Source organism: Hippocampus guttulatus, chromosome 15 (genome assembly GCF_054856545.1).
Source record: "Hippocampus guttulatus isolate MCC_2025c chromosome 15, RoL_Hgut_1.0, whole genome shotgun sequence".
Taxonomy (NCBI): domain Eukaryota; kingdom Metazoa; phylum Chordata; class Actinopteri; order Syngnathiformes; family Syngnathidae; genus Hippocampus; species Hippocampus guttulatus.
Genome location: NC_141275.1, coordinates 7241971 through 7264160, shown reverse-complemented (window position 1 = coordinate 7264160; position 22190 = coordinate 7241971). Strand labels below are relative to the sequence as shown.

The following is a 22190-nucleotide window of genomic DNA, read 5'->3' as shown; positions in this document are numbered from 1 at the left end:
AATATTTTTCATTCTCAGCCTGCTTGGCTGCTCCCTTGACCTAAAAATTAAATTAGTTGCTGTTGTTGTTTTTTCGCAACCTTTGAGAGAATCACAATCTAATTATGTGTGCCAAAGAGGCCTAATCTAACAGTAAGCACATGATGAACTTGGAGGACGTTGATTTGTGCAATTTTGTTCTACAACGCAATGCAATCAAAGCCAACCGTATGTTTCTCCGGATATAATCGAGCTGCAATACGACAGCTTCCTCTTAAGCATATTCACCTAATGGCTGCCAAATGAAGTGTAGAGGGCATTTGACGAAGCAGCAAAGCTATCTATATCTCCAATCATTTGTTTGCTCTTCGTGCAATGAGAAAGTGCTTTCAGTAACAGAGAAAACGCCAATTTCCCCCGAGGGGACCGTTTGATCCCGCTGGCCGTAAACGGGGCACAATCTCACAAAAGCACAATAAAAGCCTTTAAAGGATAAAACAGCTGTTACAGATGTGCGCTCCAGTGACCGTGCATCTGCTCTGCCGAGGTTGTTTGGCTTCCCCCCCCCCCCCCCCTTAGAGATGGCGGTTTTCGACTGCATTCAATATAGCAAATCCGCCGATTTCTGAGAGCAGCCATGAGAAGTGGTAATTTCATCCGTGTGTAAAGTGTAGTATGACTGCCATATTACAGTACATGGCTCGAGAATAATGCTGCATGTGCAACGGTGTTCAAAGGTGACATGGCATCACTGACTGGTTACAAAATTAGGCGTGCAAATTCACTCTGCTGAGCTCCAATACCAAAATCAAGTGGGAATATTTCTCTGTTTGGTTTCTGTTGGCAGTAGAGATGGCGATATGAGAAATGTGATCTCTGATAGTGTTGTGATAGAGGAACAAAACCGAACATTTCAAAATACAGTGGTACCTCTACTTACGAAATGAATTGGTTCTGGAAGAAATTTCTTAACTAGAAAAGTTTGGAAGTCGAGATGCATTTTCCATGTAAATGCCCTAATTCGTTCCAAGCCCCCCCAAAATCCAGACATAAATGTTTCCTAAAGCACAAAAATGCTTCAAAGAGATGTTCGTCACTGTAGTTCTTCTCATGTGTCATTTCTATTGACTCTATACGTTTTCCTCATCAGATACTAATTTGGATGTTTTATATCATTGAATCTAAAACAAATTTGTGTTTGAAATTGCATTGGACGATGATAGACATGTTTAAATTACTTCAAATGATCATGTTGAAAACTCATCTGTCATGGCTGGCGAAATCAAAAATGAAAGGTTTGCACTGTTTTCATTTGTCAAGAACTACAAACTGTCAATGTTAGATTTGCCTCCACAAAACGTGTGTGTGTGTCTGTGCATGTGTGTGTGTGTGTGTGTATGTGTGTCTTGGTTATGTTTTTAATAAGCACGTATGCGGCACCGTGTATGTGCATGTTGCCCCGCAGTAAAGAAAACGTGCGAGCGGTGAAGCGCATCTTCATAAAACAGCAAACGTCCCCAATATTGTCTACCCTAGATAACTCTGCACTTCTTTCTCTGTGTCATTAACTACATTGTCGATATTTGTGAAAAACCTCAATCAGAGTGTTTGTAAAACAACATTAAGATGAAAAGGTTGAAGTCAACATGACATCATGGTCTGTCATTTCCCTCAGGAGTCCTCTGTCTAAATTGCTATGGCTGCTGCGTTTTGGAAGCTTGAACGCCCGCACTTGGCCTTGCGGCTCTTCCTCCTATGCCTCAGCATGATTCCGCAAGCCAGGTAGGACAAAATGATCTCCTTTCAGACACTCTCTGTTCCACCGTGTGCATTTTACAGTCTTCCGTTCTCTCTGCCAGCTATTGTTTACCTGAGGTGTTTTATATCACGCCTCATTAATCAAGCTGACTGCTACAACTAGACCTTGTCATCGAGCCAACATAGAAACTCACCCTACACATCATTAGGTCCACCTGTACAATCTCATCAGATATATCAAATGAAAGGAATTCAATGATACTGAATGGTAGTCAAAAAGAAAGTGCAGATACATTTAAACAGACTGCCATGTTAGCTCATAGTTTGTTTGCAATATTTCCCTGCAAGTCATTTTGCCAAATGAAGTCAACGTATCGACATTTGATTTCCGTAATATGTTTTGCTCACACTGTTCTCCTACCAACAACATTGAGAATTTCAATGTTGATTAAAACAGAACTTGCGCCACCTGATATTGAAGCAAGGTGAGCCTGTCCTCCCCATCTAAATTGTGCACTCCTTTGCACAGATCTACCATACATTTTACTGACTGGTGAATTAATTTGCACTGTGCAGCACACCACAGCTGTGATTGTCCATTCACAGCATTTTTCGCTCCTGCTTCTTGTGCACATTTTTGAATGTGTGTGTGTGTGTGTGTGTGTGTGTGTGTGTGTGTGTGTGTGTGTGTGTGTGTGTGTGTGTTAAGAGTCAGCTAAAAGAAAGACCACCCCTTTGTGTCTAGGTGTCATTCTAATCATGCCCCTTGTAATTTCATGGGAAGAGAATGTGCGCTGGTTGCCATGTTAGCATTGTTGATAAGGCAGGATATTATAGCGCGGGGATGGGGGTGTGGGGGGGTAGCAAAATGTAAAGCGCTTTAGAGATTTTGAACGCTGAAGCAAAAGCTCACCAAGCTAATAAGAAGGCAGGCTGGGGAAAGAAATCAGAATAGTGTGAAAAAGAAGAAGAGGAAGAGGAAGAAGATCAGCCTTGTTTACTTTGTCATCGTGCCACATGGTTCTGCCTAGTTATTAGGAGCAAGTTGTGTTGTAATGACTTGGTTACAATTTCAAAGGTATATCACCCCATGCCATGTGATGAAATCATCTTGTATGGGAGATGCACACCATCGATATTGTTGATGATTTGTCGTTTCTTTGAATTTAATCAACTTGAATCGTTTGGAGAACTTTGACACGTTACATGAATAAACATACTGTAGCAAATGCAACAGCCATACCATATCGAATCATTATTCCACTGAATTATATATCTATATATATTTATTTGTTTATTTATTGTTTCCTCCTTTTACAGAATCCCAGGATCTCCACTCTCAGCTTTTCTTGGTATTAAAAACTTGATGTGAGGGTGCGGCAAACGATTGGCAGTATCCATTTCATTAATTATGGATAGCCATGTTATGCTTTATGAGAGCAGCATATTAATAACATACAGTATATGAAATGCTGACATCCTTCGGGACCAAAAAAAAAAAAAAAAAAAAAGTCACATTCCTTCCAGTGGAATCCAAGTAGGCAGTGGATTATATTATTTATGACCAGAGCACACCACTTTTCAAAGATTTGCAGAATTGGGAATTTCTTTCCATAATTACCTAAACCATAATCAAGTGCACACATTCCTTTCCCAGAAATGTCCACTGTCAATTTTTTTTGTGTTTTGTGCCTTAATAAAAAGAAATTGTAATTAACTAGCTCTTAAAGAAATAATGTATTGCGCTACTTGGCTGCAATCAGCCGGGGTGCTCGTGTTTCATTCTTTACTACGTTGAATTCGAGTAATACCGAATGTATGTGTTAATAGTCGTTTATATTTAGAATGTCGGCACATCAGAACACAAAATGTCTCTGGATCAAGAGAGATTCCTCAGTCGGAGAGCTGCCACTTCCCTTCGGTGCCTTCTGATTCTATCATCAGAATCCAAATCGGCTTTAGTATAGTTGAGGAAGAAGACATTCCTGATGAATTACCACAAAGCTGACAAAACCCCTTTGGGGAACTGGCATCCTGCAACTCGGGACATTTTACTTGGACATTCAAAAAGGAACCTGACATGCCAGATAGTTTGTTTCACAGAAACTCCTGCAACAGAATTGATAGAATCTGTTTGCAAAAGAATAGGCACGCCGCAAACAAACTTAGAAGGGAATTGGACAAACGCTTCACCTGTCAAACGGGTCGATCAGATCAGCAGAGAGAAGAATAGGCTTGGGTGTGTCGGTTGGATTCGCCAGTCAGGAAGAGTCAAAATTAATTTTTTTTAAATCAAAAATACTAACAGCTCGTGTCTTTGGATGTGGGTTAACGATAAAAATGTTGTTAAATCTTCACGGGTGTCACCATTGTTAAAAACCACATCAAATAAAACCATAGCAGCTGCCTTGAGGACCTGACGGGTCCTCCTTGGCTGCATTCACATCTGTTCTCAGCTTGGAAAGATGCATTTGTAACATCACATCTGCATTAGCCATCTGCCTCACAAAAAATTCATTTAAACTTGGAACAATATTATTCTCCGAAAACAATGTATGCATGATAAATCCTTAAAAAAATAAAAAATAAAAAAGCAATAAGGATGAGAATGCAATGTGTACACTTTCCCTGTGGATGGGTTGTAACATTGGCCAAAATTTTCACCTCGTCTTCCATGAATTATTCACCGAGCGGCGGCGAGGGGCAAGACTTTGCGAGGTGACCGGGTCAACAGATAACATTCTGTTTCGGCGCCGCCGTCAAGGGTCTTGAGAAGGGTAATGTATTCTCATAGCCTAGCCACTTTGCAGATTGAATGTATCAGGGAAACGGGTGCTACTTTGAACGATGGAGTGAAATTGGGGGGGGGGGGGGGGGGTCGAGGTGAAACTAATGGTAAACATAGTTTAACACAGGTACTGTATATGGGTCGGACAGGAAGTATAGTTTGTATTCTGCACGTACTTCTTCCAATGTGAAAACGTAATCACTTTGGTCGTTTTCTTTTTCACGAGATTTCCAATCTCTTCTGCACTCAGCCCCTTTTATAATACAGTTATTTTGGTCAGTCCTAAAACCCTGGCAAAACTACAATGTTTCAAGGCTACGCATTAGTGCCAACATTTCAAATGACGTTACACCCGAGTGGATCGATAGCTCCATTGTTTTCGTCGGATATCTTGCTTCTCCAAAGAAATTGGTTCAGATGGGTGGCAAAAGGGAAACTGTAACGAATCAACAATTCTGCCAGCATCCAGTCACAAAGGATCACGCAAACACAACGGTTCAATTGTTATTCAATGGGATTGAAGCCATTCTTCTGCCTGGGGAGGCGTCTCGATGAATGTTATCGTGATCAACTTACAGAAAAAGTCCCACACTCTAAATGTAAACTGTACAAATTTTATGTCATGTTATTGTAATGAAATGAGTCCATCGAGCTACACACAAATCCATGTTGTCACCATTCAGATCTGAAGTACAGTTCTTGTGCTGAAATTTTTTTTATAGGAAAGAAGCCAGGAGATCAATGAATTAATTTTAATGAATTAGCTTCTCTGTCATTTTTTTCCACTACACCTTCCAAGGGTATCACAACTATACGTGTGGAACATTTTCAGTATGTTTGTCATGTTGTTTTGTGTAATCTCTTTCCAGAGCTGATGAATTTTGGGGATTTTTTTTCCCCCAGTTTTTGAGACAGATGGTTTTCGATTCGGATGTGCTGCATCCTGCTCCCCCCAAAGATTATTGATATTTTTGGTTTGATTAAACAGCATTAATGGAAAGTTTTTTTGCAAGTGAACACTCTCTTATCACCTACTCATCCAGCCCCCCCACGTTAAAGACTTTATAGTGTTAAATGCACTTGACCAGAGCCCAAACGCTGTCTGCATGGAAGGTCATTCAAATGCCATCAATGAAGCAGTATGGTTGAATACATGGCCGGAAAAAAACACAGGTTGTGCAACATGTGCTATTCTGGCTATAACGGAAGCTTTTGATTAAATGGTGGAAAATATGACCTTAAATATGCTAATGTAGAAAAGATGTCTGTGTAATTGTGTATATCTCGTCTTCTATTTTGAACTGTAAGACTGCAAAATTGTAACCTTGAGAGTTGTGATCATTTATATCACACAAGCGGCCCGGTAGTCCAGTGGTTAGCACGTCGGCTTCACAGTGCAGAGGTACCGGGTTCAATTCCAGCTCCGGCCTCCCTGTGTGGAGTTTGCATGTTCTCCCCGGGCCTGCGTGGGTTTTCTCCGGGTGCTCCGGTTTCCTCCCACATTCCAAAAACATGCATGGCAGGCTGATTGGACGCTCTAAATTGTCCCTAGGTGTGAGTGTGGGCGTGAATGGTTGTTCGTCTCTGTGTGCCCTGCGATTGGCTGGCAACTGATTCAGGGTGTCCCCGCCTACTGCCCGAAGACGGCTGGGATAGGCTCCAGCACCCCCCGCGACCCTAGTGAGGATCAAGCGGTTCGGAAAATGGATGGATGGATATATCACACAAAGTTAGAGAATAATACTTTTACATCATTTCAGCACATATACATTTTTTTGGGGGGGGGGGGGGGGGTATTTTTGTCAGTAAAAAAAATACTGTTAACATGTTGAGCCATCCTGCATGAAAAATAATTACATTTTTTTACAGAGTCGGGTTTTAGGTCGGTTCATAGCATGGAGTATTCCAAACCTTGCCGAAGTTATAAATGATCCCTTCATTGCTGCTGATGCAGTTGATAGCATCTCTGAAATCCCTGCAGATATGAGCGCTGTGTGTTGCGCCGTGGCTTGCTTCCAAAAATGCATCAGAGACTAGATTGATGTTACCTGCAATGAGAGCACACCTCTCAGATCCTATCTCACTGTTTGATCATTTCCTGCGGTCGTACGAACGGCTTCTGGCTTTCATTTGTGGTGCCACATCCTCAAATTGCTATTCAGGTCCTCTTGTTGAACCTACACTAGAATTTTACAAGTAAAAAATGTGTAAATGTAATTAGCATGTAACCATAATTTAAAAAAAAAAAAGCCCCAGCTGTGCAGTCAAATATCTGTGGTGCATAAAAGTTACCAAGCCACCAGAGACTTCTGTTTTGAAATAATAGGACACTCATTATAAAACTTTCACCCCTCAATCCATTTTCGATGTCTATCGTCACTTGGGTGGCGGGGGAATTGCAGTTTATCACATCTGAATTCAGGCGAGAGGCGCGGTACACAGACGAAAAAAAAAAAAATTCGCTCTCACACCTAAAGACAATTTAGAGTCTTTGATGAATCTGCTACTGTATTGCATGCATTTGGAATGTGGGCGGAAGCCAGACAGTTAATTTAATAGTCTTACATCTTGCTTTTTTTTCTTCTCTTTTTGATGCTTTATTTCTCTCAAAACAGCCTCATCTCCCGCTAGCCATCTGCCTGTCCGTGGCACACATGCGCATTAGTGGTAATCTGGGTCATCCATGATGTAAACAGAAGCACTGTGACTAATGCAGTGTCATGGCTGACCCCGTGTTCGCAACAGAGTCCGAAAGTTAGGGTGCATTTCACCCAAAATACTTAACGCGATGCAAACCTGCTTTTTCATGGCCTCGGGAAGCACAAGCATTTTAAAAAATATATAAAAAACACACATTGTGGCTGATGTCGGATTCTATTTCTGACATAGGGACAGATCGTGTTTGCAAGATAGCGTTCGCACACACAGCTTATGGTTTGTTTGTTTTTTAATTGACATATTTGGGTGTGCTAATACCAGTAGCATCTTCCATGGATGACAGAGGCAGTTAGTGAAGTCACGGTTATTAACAACCAAAATATGGCGGTAGCGATAACATGAACAGTAGAGACACTCGCTTGCTCTCCGTCTCAGTCGCTTTCTCTCATTTCCGCACTCGTGAACAGAATTATGATTTCAAAGACTCGGAAATAGGAGCACTTATAGTAACATATTAAAACACACGTTGAATACCTCATTTTCTTATTCACTGTGTAACATTGCTATTAAAAAAAAAAAAACATGCCTCCTCATCTTTAAGGATTTTTTTTTCTTTCGTTTACGGTCCTGCGGTTTTGATTTTGATTTTGAAGACTAGTTTAATACTTTCAAATTATACATGCTAGTCAAGCAAAGCAGAACATTTTGGATGAAAGTTAAATGTACTATCAATTGTCTTCATTTTTAGTTTGCACATGCCTGAAAGAGTTCAAGCTGGCAGCTAATGATGATCATATAAAGAGCAGTTGCTGACTGGTGTGATATGCACTGATGGACTTTTTTCATTCATTTTCCTATCCGTTTTATCCTCATACAGGCCGGGGGAGGGGGGTGCTGGAGCCTATCCCAGCCGTCTTCAGGTAGTTGGCGGGGGACACCCTGAACCGGTTGCCAGCCAATCGCATGGCACATACAGATGAACAACCATCCACGCTCACACTTACACCTAGGGACAATTTAGAGTGTCCAATCAGCCTGCCATGCATGTTTTTGGAATGTGGGAGGAAACCAGAGTACCCGGAGAAAACCCACGCAGCCCGGGGAGAACATGCAAACTCCACACAGTGAGGCCAGAGCTGGAACTGAACCCGATACCTCTGCACTCTGAGGTCAACGCGCTAACCACTGGACCACTGAGCCGCCACTGATTGACTTATGATACCATTAATTGACTAAACCCGAGTACTAGCCAAATAACCGTCTGTGGCAGCCTTATTCATTCATTCAGTTTATAATGAGAGGTTTTGGATTAATTCGAGAAAGGTCTGAATATTCTAGAGTGACGATGCGTATTTGGAACCGAGAGTCGCCGCTTGGAATTGAAATGGATTTCCATGGGACAGGAGAAGTGAACCAATCTCTTTTTCCGTCAATGGATGCTACAGCTTGTTGACTTTGAAACTTAGCTTGTAGCTGACGTGTGCACATTTTGAGCATGACATCTCTGATCCACTGGTTAAAGGACACTTTGATTCTCTCCTCTTTCATCTCAAACTGCTTCAAACAACAAAGCATGTGACGGAAAAGTGGTTAGGACTGCACGACTGTCCGAGTTTTTTATGTGTGGTGTTTATTATTGTACTTTATGTTAACTGTTTTGTTAAGCGCTTTGTTACAGCTGCCGCTGTTGTGAAAGCGCTATATAAATCATCATGTATTGTATTGTATTAATTCCTCAAATAACATTTCATTACCCTGGCGGAGGTCTGTGCTCTCGAAATGGCCTTTGTCTTCTTGTTGTGTCAGTGTTTGATCCAGGAGTGGCAGTGTGACAGCTGCACAGATAAGAAGGAAGCCGAATAGGCTTTGAGGAGCAGAGAGTACACTCTTCAGTCAACTCCTCTTGAAGTGCCACTTTTCTTTTGCCGGCCATCTTTGAGCATGACATTCAAGATTGATTATAGTCTCGGCCGTGGAAATTAGCATACCAGTGCTGTCAACCCGGAGTCAAACAACGTTGAATGACAAAGCGCCTTATTCATTTTGGGAGCTGCATTTTTGCAACGACCTGTCCGACTCTGCGGAGTATTTATAGTGAAAAAGGCTGAGGAATAGAGGGCGTACATGAAAGAAGTAGGCAGTTGATAGTGAACTAAATTAAAGAGGAGCGCCGTGCCAGGAAGGCTGGATCACAGCTGTTGACTAAGACTTTTGCCCGGTTGTAGACCACGTTTGAAAAGCGCGATTAACTGTGCTCTATAAATGAATGACGTCATGTAAACACTTCTCTGACTTTGCCAAACAAACCTCACTTGGAGGGATAATAATGTGACAATGTCAAGTCCACAACAAGCAATTCTAAGCCGTCTTCTCCAAGCAATCACAGATAGCAGTTCACCTTGACCCCAAATTTCACTGAGTCATGGTCAACGATTGTCCGTTTGTCTGTCAATCGAGCCGATTCCATCGTACAGCTTCGAAGAACGATTCATGAGTCAAGAAGTCACCTTTCGGCCTTCCCCTTGCTGCTTTCAATTACAAAGTCCCACAAAGTGCTGGTCTTGCTGATAGACTGCTGCCGAATACCATTTCACAAGTGGTTCAAGTCAGCTGGGGTAGGCCTCCAGCCTCGACCCTTGCGAGGATAAAGCGGTTTGGATAATGGATGGATAGCAGTTGGCACAGAGCTTGTACAGGCACAATGACACAATGTTGCTGAAAAATAGTTCGGTTGAAATGAATGAATTTTCCCATCCCTGTAATGCGAGAAGATACAAAATAAAATGATAATTGGTTGAAGGTGCATTTCATCTTAAATGTATTCCTATTTTTTTTTTCTTTTTAATGGTGCAATATTCAAGTCAGCAAGTCACGGGCAAAAGTCAGCAGTCAGAGATTCCCAGTGGTCACATAACCGAGCAGCATCTACTGTATAAAAAATCTTAAAGAGTGTCGAGGATGGTTACATGAATGGCTCTTGTGCAAAGGCAGAGTTTATACCCTTTGTTTTATTTTCTTCTTTTTTCTAAGCGCTATAACATGACCATATACTTAAAAATCGTCAAGTGACTACGATGTGCAATGTTGTTTAGTTTTTCAATGTCTATTTAAAATAACCCATTAATTTTTATCACCCCCGAAAGAAACTAGAAATAAAAACAGATATAAAGAGCAGGCTTTTATTTGGGGATCCTGAAGGAACAGTTGGATAAATTTAGAAATTATACTCATTACCTGATCGTCTTCGTAATCACAAGACGTTTAAATTACATTTCTATGTGGTGATTATTTGCGTTAGGAAAAAAATGATGTTCAGGGTTTGAAATATGAAACCGGTACAGGTAGCTCATATTCAACAGATGCAGCTGTCTGTTACTGTGGGCATTTGACGAAATGTACAGTACTTGTTCATGTTCAGCAATGGGGAGAAATTAATGATCAATTCACAATTACACATTAAATGCTTAGTCACAAACATCAGCCAGAAAGCCGCAAAGCCAAATGAAGTACCTCACTTTATTATTGTGTCGTGTTTCATTTGATCAAATCTCTCTTGAAATGTCCTGAATTCTGGAAAATCTGGATTTTTATTGTCAGATTGACAAAGGTTCATATTATACACAATTTGCAGCGTAACTCTTTAAGTGAAGCCAATATGTTCAGGCAGATTAAAAAAAAAAATTATAGCAGCATTGCCCCTTGAGTGTACCAAAACTGCTCCGTTAGCAACTGCTGTACAGTAAGTCCTCCATTGCATATAATCTTCCTCAACAGGAAAGTCGACAACAGAGGAACCGAGCAAAGACAAATCCTTCACATTGTTACGGCTTGAAAAAGCTACATGGCGCCCATTGATAAGAGACAAAGTGTTACATAATGCACTGCGACATAACGCGCTGCTGCATAGCTATCAATATGTTGTTGATAGGAGGATCTGGTATGAAAGATTAGCTATGTTGGAAAGGGTAACCCATGCATCATTTTCGGCACAGAATTTATTCCGTGCACAAAAATGATGCGCTAATTAGAACACCCCCACTCCTCCACCCACATAGATTCGCAGCTTTCGACGATAGGTGCTTGCGGTTAAATATTTATAATATCCAAACTAGGTCTCCTAAAGCCCCAGCCAGGAACGTTATCAGGTTTCAATATTCTTCCTGCAACGCTTCAAGCGACCTGGCTAATTAACGTGATTTGATTTCACTCGCCCCAGGTTCTCGACAGTAAAACTCTTCAATAAATGCGTCGGCTGCTACTTTTGTGTTTGAACCTCTCCATTTGTAACACGTCATCTGTGGCTGGTTGGATCACTTCAGACAGGGCGGCTGCTACTTTTGTGTTTGAACCTCTCCATTTGTAACACGTCATCTGTGGCTGGTTGCATCACTTCAGACAGGGCGGACGGAAATCAAAACGTGAAAGCGATTTATCCCAAAGTGGCCACGGTGAAATATTTCAGAATTGAATCGGGCAATGCTTGGAAGTATGAAATCGTGTCATTGTTAGCAGTATTGTAGTCAGCAGTCATGCAGGTTCAAACCATTAATCCAATCTTAGGGGGATGACATCACGCTGCACCAATGGGAGCAACGTTACTAATCGATACCATAAATTAATCACACCGATTTAAGCAATTTCACCTTCCTAGCGGTATTAAACTACATAAGCTCATTAGTGAGCACGAAGCATTGATCCATCACCGTCGACTCTGCTGCTCCAATGCACTGTGTAAAATGGAAAGTGGGAATTTAGAAGCGCCGCTGGAGTCTTTATATTTCTGATTTCAAACAACTTTTTAAGGACAAATATCCCCCTAAGCGCCGATGCGGATTTGGAACTGAGAGTCGCGGCTTGGAGTTTGAAGCGGATTACGTGGGACAGGAGAAGTGAACTCATCTCTTTTCGTCAATGGACGCTACAGCTTCGTATTTGCTTTCAAAACTTAGCTTGTAGCAGACGTGTGCACATTTTCAGCATGACGTCTCTGATCCACTGGTGAAAGGAGACTTTGATCCTCTCCTCTTTCATCGATAACTGCTTCAGACAACAAAGTGTATGCAGAAAAGTGGTGAAGATTGCACGACTGTCTGTGCCCTATGTGTTGTGTTGTGTTATTTTTGTTATTTTGACTTCAAAATGGCGCCGCGAGAGTGGCTGCCTTTCCAGCAGCTCCTATATTTTGTTGTTCTACTTCCTTTCATAACTTTGCTGCTGTGAATTGGGAATTTCTCCATTGCGAGACTAATAAATGTTTTCTTATCTTTTCTTATCTTAAAGTCCCGCCATTTTGAACCACCATCATTCATGAGAATTAAATAATTCTATTTGCGCGTGTTTGCTTTTGTGAGCAGTTTTTTGGGCAACGCGTCTTTCTAAAAAAACAAAAAAACAGTAATGAGTAATTTGTGAAGAAGAATGTGACAATGGAAAAAGAAGACGACACCGGAAGTGGGGTGAAATAAGCAGACTTGCATGTGTGAGCAGCTTAATTTAAATGCGAGAGTGATTCAATTCAACTGCTAAGAGTTTTTAACTTATGTTTACATTTGTGTGTGACAAACGAGAAAAAAAATTGATATGCGACGCACATAACACATGAAGAGTGCTCAGTCTTCTTTTTTATAAACAGTTAACAGATTTTTAACCCCCCATACTTTTATATTAAAGTTACATTATAATAATGTAAAGGCGCAACTTAAAACGTGTTTATTAGGTCTACCAGCAGTTTTCATTATGTTCAGTTCGACGGAAACAATTGTGTTAAAAATCAGAACAATTGAAGGTCAGCACCACAGAACAGAACGAGTCCAACCACAGTGGTTCCGATGCGGTCTTAGATCATGTCTGCTTGAATTGAGCACGCCGAGTACAAAATTGCTGGTTTACAAATTGTACCCTCACCCAAGTTGCTCCGAAGGCCGTTCCATCAATTACGGTCACACACCTCCGAGTTGGCAGCGGCATCCGTCTGCCCTGAGAAAGTCTCGAACACAAAACATCTTGCCAAGCCAAGTCTGCTCCATTTAAACTCTCACTGCTTCAGTGTGCCAACACGAGACCAAATTGTTAACCTTGTCTGCCTTTCAAACACTTTTCATTTACTCTGTCAATCTTTTCTTTTAGATTTTTCATCTTTGAAATGGAAATGAGAACATCCATCAGAATTTCGGATGGAATGAACAAAGCATTGGTTAATTACTGCAAGATGAGAATGATGATTAAGTAGACATGTTTTTACGGAGTAATGGTTAAATTGAGATCGCGTCTTCGGAGAAGAGTAAAAGATTCACATTTGTCATGCACATTGTAAACCGCAGCGCGGTGGAGGGGTGGAGGGGGGTTGGGCGTTGCAAAACTGCCTCACAGTTTTGAGGGGTTGGGGTTCTAATTGTTGGAGGATGATCAAACAGGGGGAAGCGTGTTGTTGTCGACACGGCGGGATCCCTTGACCGTTCTCCACTTCCCCAGGTCCTCCGCGTGTTCGTTTGATTCGGGCTGAGTTGATGTGCAAAAGTCAGAGGCTGGAAATGGAGAAGTTCTTGCAAGATGTTTTACTGAACGTTCAGGGCACAACACGAATCGATTCGGGCTCCTGTGAGTCTCAGATTTCATCAGGAAGCCCCGAGCAACTACAGTCACACGTACATATAGGCATAGTATGTTAATTATATTAATTTAGGGGCGGGCAGTCCTTCCCCTCATGTAAAAATCTGAAACAAAGAAAGTCAAGCAAAGTTCGATTTTGGCATTTTGACAAAGTACAGACCATATCTGTTGGTCCACAAATCTTGAGATTAGGGTTCCTCTTCGAAGGCACTTGACAGCCTTCAGGGACTTTCCCAAGGTGGGAGACGCAAAAGAAAACACTTGGAGGGCTGTTAATCACTCAAGGGGAAATAGGACCCCAGCTTCACACTACATTCTTTGTTTTAAGTAGCGGATGTTCAGGACAGAGACCTAATAGTCAAGGTCGACCTGTCTATGATACAAAGTTTTAAGCTAAACATATAACATAGGTGATATCTTCATAATCCAGCCTGTGTGCGCGCTTGTGTGTGTCTTCTGCTGGTCATCCAGCTTCTTCCCAAATTCTAAGAACATGCATGTCAGCGTCACGAAAGACTCTCCAATTTCCTGACGTGTGAATACGAGTTTGAATAGTTAGTGAGCAGTCCATGAATGGATTTTTTTTTTTCCAGGGCAGACTCAAGTAGAGAAAACTTTTAAATGAGATTTTCAAGGTTTCCCTTTAAAGTGATTGCAAGTTAGTGGTTAAGATGTAAATTTCTTCAAACTGTGTCCATTGCCACTGGAACGATTGCTGCTACCGGTGCATTGGCTGTTTGTTGATTGGGAATTACTTGGATACTTTAGCCCTTCAGGGGATTCGATCTTAATTAAAGTGTGTACTCATTAAATCATCAGTGCTCTAATGATATAATAATGGGATTTCTATATCCCCACAGCTCAGTCCTGATGGATCTTATGAGATGTAAATTTATGGGCCCTATTTTCATACCAAGCGCAAGTCCATGCAAAGCGCAGTCTAACTGTGCGCACGGGTGGAGTTTTTTGAGACTTTGCATAAGTAAAATTGGGCGTAACGGGCCGCGTGCACCTTTGTGGAATGGGAAGTAGTCTCTCGTTACACTGTGAGGTCCCCATGAAGTGGCCACTCAATTAGAAACACCTTTTTGTATGTTACAGTGCAGTTTAACACCACGGCAAAGTTCAATACAACACTTGGGAGGAACCTAACTGTCCTTTTTTTTTTTTTTTTAATTCTGACAAAGCACAAAAAATTGCTGCCAGTGGTATGAAAAGATCCAAACACTCAACCAAGCGAAATTTACTATATAACTGCTTTATCATTTGTTTTGCCATTTACATTTTGAATGTAACTTCTGTCCATTTCTTCCTAAAGTGCCGTCGTTGGACACAGAGAGCCGCTGCCCGATGACAGTAATAATATCACAATTTTCACCCGAATCTTAGACAGACTGTTGGATGGTTATGACAACAGACTACGTCCTGGGCTGGGAGGTAAGACTCATACCGTTGCTACTTTCTATTGCATGTTTGCTAGCACGTTTCAATGGCACGCCGATACGAGCAACCATTGTCCTTTGAGTGAAAGACTCCCGACGTGAGTCGCCTTCATATGTCCGGAGAACGCTAGGCCATTTCAACCAATTCTTCCTCAAAGTGAACCCACATGCTTGAGCAGACTTTTCTCAGTCATCCAGCTGGAATGGTTGTTTCTGCTTCAATGCATGCTGTTAAGGCCACAAGCGTAGCTACTAGGCTGCAAGACCACCAAGCTACGAGACTCCGAAGCCGCAACCAGGCAGGGGAATCTGGCACAATGCATTCAAGTCTCTTATTTATCTTCATCAGAAAATGCGGGGTCGGTTCTGGTTGAAGCGCTACAGTTAGAGAAAAGCAATCACCGCAAGTGATTTCCTCTTTCAGATTTATCTCTTATAAAAAGTTGTGCAGCTGCGAAATAGCAATCATACCACATACAGCGGGAGATAATCATGTGCAAACATCTCTGATAACTGCACTGTATAGAAGTCAAAACGGAATGTAATTTACATTTCAGCAACATCTATTCACTTTGCCATTAATTCTCGGATGCATTGTTGTTAACGGGAGCGGGGGGGTGGAAAAAAAGGGCAGCGTCATTCTTCCTCCGCGGATGCACGCAATGCAAACCGCTGACGCGACGCGGTGATCATCACGTACTTTGCAAGAACTATTTGCGTCTTCGGGGGTGATTCATGTGGAAGTGGATCGCTTCTCTCATGGTGGGGGGGGGGTATCTTCGCCAAAGGGGAGGGGCTTCACCTGTGGGTGGTCTCTTAGGTCTGGGACATAGCACAAAGTATCTCCTTCGCTTTTGGATAAAAGCCTCATCACTCTCAAGTTGTTGCGCAACTGGGAGAAGCTATTTGTCTCAGCAAGAGCCCAAAAGCCTGCTTCACACATCCGCCCCAAAGGAGCTGATTCAACCCGCAAAGAGGCATACAAATTTTGGTCTTTCTCTCCTCTTGGCTCTTGTCCTACTTTATGCATTCAAATTGTAAGGTGGGTTTTTTTTCACCCCCTTCTAATTAACACAGCAACTCTTGAAACTGCCGCATGCTGATCGTTTGATCATTTTTGCCATTTGAAAGTTTTCCCCGATATAATATGCAGCGATACATGTGATTATTCCAGAATATGAGCAGAAAAGCCATTGGAGAGACATAATGGATGATCTCATTTCATCCTCATATTTTGTGATGATTTGTGTCTGTACAACGGCATAATAGCAACTATTTGTACCCATTATGAAGGACCAACAGAGCCCCATATGTCAGATGGTACGCTGGTACAGATTATTCCTTCCCGAGCTAGACAAAAAGCACATTATTTGGGGTGGAAGAGGATTTCTTTGTGCTGAAGTTGGGTCTGACCTCAAGGTTTTGGTGGGAGGGGCTGAAGTGGACAAAGCAAGTCTGAGCTTTGTAAATGTTGGGATCACTGGCCTGAAGTCCATCAGTAATTTGTGCATGTTTTGCCCCTAAGCCTTCCTGCGTCAATTAATCCATGTCTCAAGGACAGTTCAGCTCACTACCGTTAAGACTGAAATGCTCAACCGCCATCAAGTTTGTGTTTCTACTCAGGCAGGATAATCAAATAATTGCTCGTTAAGGATGATGCAAATTGTGCGGAATGGATTGCTGTTCAATCGTAAGACTGCCGAGACAAAATTGGGTTCAATACTTGCAATTCTTGTCAACCAGCAGTAGCGTGGACTCAGATTGTTTGAAGCCTAAAGAACGGCATCATTTCAAGACGATCGAAACAAGAGTTCACGATATTCACCAAGATGATCCCGTTGGGCAGTGTGAATATTTCAGTTATTATCTTGGACTTTCCATCGCAGGGCATTTACTGGTAAAATATGCTTTGGAGGAATAGCATTTAACTGATCAATATGTTTCCAGTCGGTCGATAAAGGAAATGCTGGCAAATGACTTCTTATTTTTCACCATGGGGTGATTTTGCGCTTCATACCAAGTACGGGAGTGCGTTATCAATGTTAATAAGCAAATCAAATTTGCCCAGTAGTGCTTTCCCGACATTTTTTTTTCAGCCCCTGAAGCCTGTTTTACATAGCGACATGAAAGTTGGTTACCTCTGACTACTATTAAGAGAGCTTAGTTAAATGCTAATTTGCAGGCTTGCTGTGCACATGAATAATCCGTTTCGCAGCACTGACTGGAAGCATTGCTCTGAGTTTTTGTGTTCTGCTCCATTCTCCTTTATTTATTTTTATTTTTTTACAGAGAGTGTCACTGAAGTGAGGACCAACATTTACGTGACAAGTTTTGGGCCCGTGTCAGACACTGACATGGTGAGTATTTTACCCTCCATCTTCATCGCTTTGATTAAAAGCATTTGCATTTGCTAAATCCAAGTGTAGCTCTTTATGGTTATCAAGCCTTGCAATTTATTTTTTTTTTCTTTTTCAATGCATATTGTATATTTTAAGAGTTTATGATATTCAAAACAATAGACCGGCAATCATTAAGTCAGGCATGTGGTCCACTTCAATCTCTGAAAAACATAATTACGCAGGCTATAACAAAACTCAACATAGAAAACAATCAAAAGACAATTATTGCACTGGCAATGCCGTGGGCACATAATGAATGTTGACAACAATGTGGCGAAATGTTGGAATCGAGAATATCATGAGTTGAATTTACAGCGGATGTATTAGCCATCAGGCAGGTCATTGTGCAATGATAAACTAAATAAGAATCAGCAATGGAATCTTTTTTTTTTTTTAAATCAGCAGCAGACCACATAAACAAACCAAATTATCCACTTTATTTGTGAAATTCTATGAGTCATTTCAGAGCCGTGGACGAGTGCCTTTAAACAGCAGACAAAAGAGATCGTTCATTCGTCTGTATCTCGACGTTATGCAGCTTTTGATGTATTTGATCATGCAACTGTAATTGACCGCCTTGGGGTAAGAACTTTTTTTTTTTACTTAAACTCGGAGATGGCTCGACATCTTGTATTATGCAGTTGGATTATTGAGCTTTGTGGAGTTCTTTGGTCTCGCAAGAGGTCCACACAAAGTGCTCTGGTGCAGTTCACGACTGTCAAAGTCAATTTCTACACAAATCCACAAGGATATTTTCAAATAGATATATTACTAAAGATAATTACAGCAGCTGAGCAGGTCCAAAACGTCTTTTCGGAGTCTTCCCTTTCTTTCATTAAAGGGATATTTGCAGCTTATATAAAAAAATCTGTTCTTGCTAGGATATGTCAAGCAATGCAGGACTTCAAAGTCTCGGCCTTGTTTCAAATCCTATAAAGTCGTCTCACATTCTCCTCCACTCATCATTTATAATCGTTATTTAATTCATGTACCGGTATTCAAATTTTAAAAAAACAAAAGGTAATTGTAGGCTCCGTACGGTGGAAAGCAAATCCTCCCTTCATTTAAAGCCTCAGGAAGTCGGTATTGTCTCGTATAAACTGTACATACATTAAAACATAACGTGCGCCCTTCCATGCTACCTGGATGATGATTCTGAGCCATGAGTATATTCTTATCACAACAGAGAGCACTTTATCTCTTTCAGCAGATAATACCTTTGAGGTTTTTGAGGCCCACTTTTAGCCCCAATCTTCTATTGTATTCGCATGCCCCACTTGGCAGCACAATGAATCAGTGGCGCAATGCCGCAGTATACAAATGTCATGTAGGGTAGAGGACATGTGACACACTGTCAAAAATAGAGCTACTATTGGAGTCGACTTCACGATACCGTATAACCATCTGGCTGCTCATTGGACTTCAAATTAGCGCAAGGGCAGCAGTAGCTCATTTGCGGGCTCATCTGTAACGCTAAAGTCCCGCTGCGGACAAAATGGAAAAAAATATATAACGTCAAGTCGTTGCAGGGATGCTAATCTTACTGATTACTATCAAGGTGCCCTTGAGCAAGACAGCATCCCCACACTCCGACCTTGGGAGGTGCAGCATTGTTCGTGCTCCCCTTTCACTCTGACATCTCTCCTTTCATGCCTGCATTTGTGTGATCTGGTTCTCTGTGTGTGGTAAGCGACATAAAAATATACCTGTACATTAGAGTGAGAGTTCGAATTTCCCCTTGAGGGAATGGAATGAGTATAAAAAAGAAAACGATGCTATGGTACGTTTTCTAGGGTACAACTCCCCATACATTTTAGAGTTATTTTCGAGATCCTCTTATTTGTTTTCAAATCTCTAAATAATCTCGCGCCACCTTACCTCTCATCCGCCCCTACACACCTGCCCGGCGCCTCAGGTCTGCGGACCAGACTTTATTAGAAGTACCAAGAACTAAACTGAGGCTCAGAGGGGATCGAGCCTTTTCTGTTGCTGGTCCCTCTCTCTGGAATGACCTCCCACTGAACATTCGGCAAGCCTCCTCGCTGCCCAAAACAAAACCCTCCTCAAAACTCACTTGTATTCTTTGGCATTTGACTCAGCATGACTTAGATTTGTTCTTGGTTTTACTGTTTGGTGCTTTCTACCGTCTTTATTATCTATTAGTTTGACTGTTTATTGTATATGTTAAATTGCTCCATGTACAGCACTTTGTATGCAGCGATGGCTGTTTGAAAGTGCTCTATAAATACAGTTGACTTGACTTGACAAAAAGGTACAGGATGCAAAATGTTCAGATTTTCCCAGACAAGTCCACTTTTTTTAAAACTATATTTAAAAAAAGCAAACTGACACGTACCAGATAAATACAAAATATGTGCGCCAGGGGTACCTTCACACCTTTTGACAATTTAAAAGAGTTCCCAGGTGTCTTCATAGCTAACATCTGTGACGTTTTCCAAAATCCCCAAAAGATCAAGAATTCCAGGACACCTCAATTTTCATCTCCTGTTTTTCCAAACCTGTTTTCAGTTGGCGGTCTTAACTCAAGCAAGTTGCCCATGTACTGCTTGGCCAAGGACAAGTACAGAGTTACTATGACGATTAGGAGTGGAGCTTGGTGTGGTTGCATATGGAACCCCAAATTTAAAAAAGTTGGTATGAACGGTTAAGCGTGAAAGGCAGTTTGGATTGTATATTCACGGAATTACGCTCAGTTTGTGTGGCGCATGCGAAACGTTGCCAGCTACAAATGGCGGCTCTTCGCCTAGCCAAGTCATGGGGGGAGTCATGGGTGCTCATTGAGATTTGCCACAATATGATGTCATAATATGTCGAAATTAAGAATACCTTACAATCACAAAGCAAAATATTTATTTTCACTGTTCATTTTAAGATATGAGGTGTGGTCAGACACTCCGGAGACTCTTTGAATATTAATAAAAGAATTTAAGGGGGGAAAACGGTTATATAAAATTACATTTAAAAAGACAAGCTGTCTTATCTTTGATTTTCCATCGCAGGTCATTTACTCATAAATTTCAATAACATTGCTAGAATTACACCCAACCCTCATGATGATAAACAGATTAGAAAATACATGGATGAATTATAGATATTCTTTCATAACATGCCACCACTGCATTGTTAGTTGTGAATGTATTTGATATCACGGATCATTTCAGGGTTTTTTTTTTTTGTCATCTTTGAGCCCATAAACATTACATCAAGGCTTCAAGCATTCCGTTTCAACATCTTCCACTGCCTCATCTCAAAGCAGTACCACAAATGCGCAAGATAAAGTGTAGCTGTGCATGTTGTACTTTTGATGGAGAAAAAAAAAGTGACCGTTCTTTGTACACATTATAGAGCATTGCATCTATTATTTCAAACCGCCATTTGCAAAAGATTTGAAACTGGTCGTTGAGCAGAGAAAGATTTGAAAATAATAACATGATCCACATTAAAATGGGGAAAATACAAATAATGGGCCAGAGTAACTAGCGAAGCTTGACCCCACATTTCAGTAATGAGCAGGATAAATTGCTGAAATTACAAGAAGGGAGGGCAAGCGGCTTTGTGGATGGGCGTCGCAATTTTTAACCTGAGTTCATCAAACGCGCAAAATGGTTTTGGCCACATTTACAGCGCTCGTAAATGCATGATAACTTGGCCAAGTTATCATGCATGGCCAAGTTATTTTTAGCTTTTTTCATTTGATTAAAGCATAGTAGGCTATGGAGACAATGAGCGTTTAGGCACTCACAAGCAATCGTTTCTTTTCAAAGACAATGCATAAAAATGAAAGAGATTGGTGGCTGCAGCACTCACACTTAAATCTCAATGTGGAAAGTATTTATACAAGGCTGCTTTTTTTTAAATAAACATTTATATATGTTCCTCTACTACTTTAAAAACAAGTGGGCATTGCCTGGCATCTTCTCCCTGAACACTCGATGCCTTAGATATCTGAAAATCTGCGCGGGCTTTTTGCTGATGCGGTGAATTTCCATCGTATGTCATTTTCCACTCGGCATTTCCATTTCATTTCCATTTGCTTTATTCCTGCAATCTTTCCACCTGAAGTAAATAAACAACAATGTCACAGTTTCATTGCTAAGAATCCAGAATGCTTTTTTTTTTCTTTCGGTATTTGTGGCACCTTCAGGAACAAAACAGAAAATGGCCCTGAAAACAATTGTGGTTAGACACAAACATTTTTCTGGATAAGCGAAAATGTCATTGCGCTTTATTCAAGGATTCATCCTCAAGTGCACTATGACCGGTTGTACTAAATGGAACAATCTCCCTCCGGCGACACAATGCCAGGCATCAAACGCTTGCAGAAATTGTTGAAAATGAGTTCCGCAAACAGAATACTCGCACCCGTAGCCTTGACCGAAAGCCCAACATGTCACACCTCTCTTCTAAAACAAACCAATCATATCATGGTGATGAAAGTGGCTCTGCAAATAGTAACCAATGTTGTTGAAAGCCGGGGTCCATGAGCTTCGAGTTTACGACCATGCCAAATCTCTGCCGTATGTCAGAACAGGACCG

General features: G+C 41.3%; 1 protein-coding gene across 2 annotated transcripts in view; it reads left to right on the top strand.

Annotated features, from left to right (window-relative positions):
- The window catches only part of gabra3 (gamma-aminobutyric acid type A receptor subunit alpha3), a 63178-nt gene that overhangs the window by 19504 nt on the left and 21484 nt on the right, over positions 1–22190 (top strand). For both annotated transcript variants that reach the window (XM_086131044.1, XM_086131043.1), the window contains exons 2-4: positions 1655–1761; positions 15111–15229; positions 17524–17591. In XM_086131044.1, the coding sequence (XP_085987170.1) occupies positions 1676–1761; positions 15111–15229; positions 17524–17591 (273 nt within the window). In that variant the 5' untranslated portion in view covers positions 1655–1675. The remainder of the gene's footprint in view (positions 1–1654; positions 1762–15110; positions 15230–17523; positions 17592–22190) is intronic.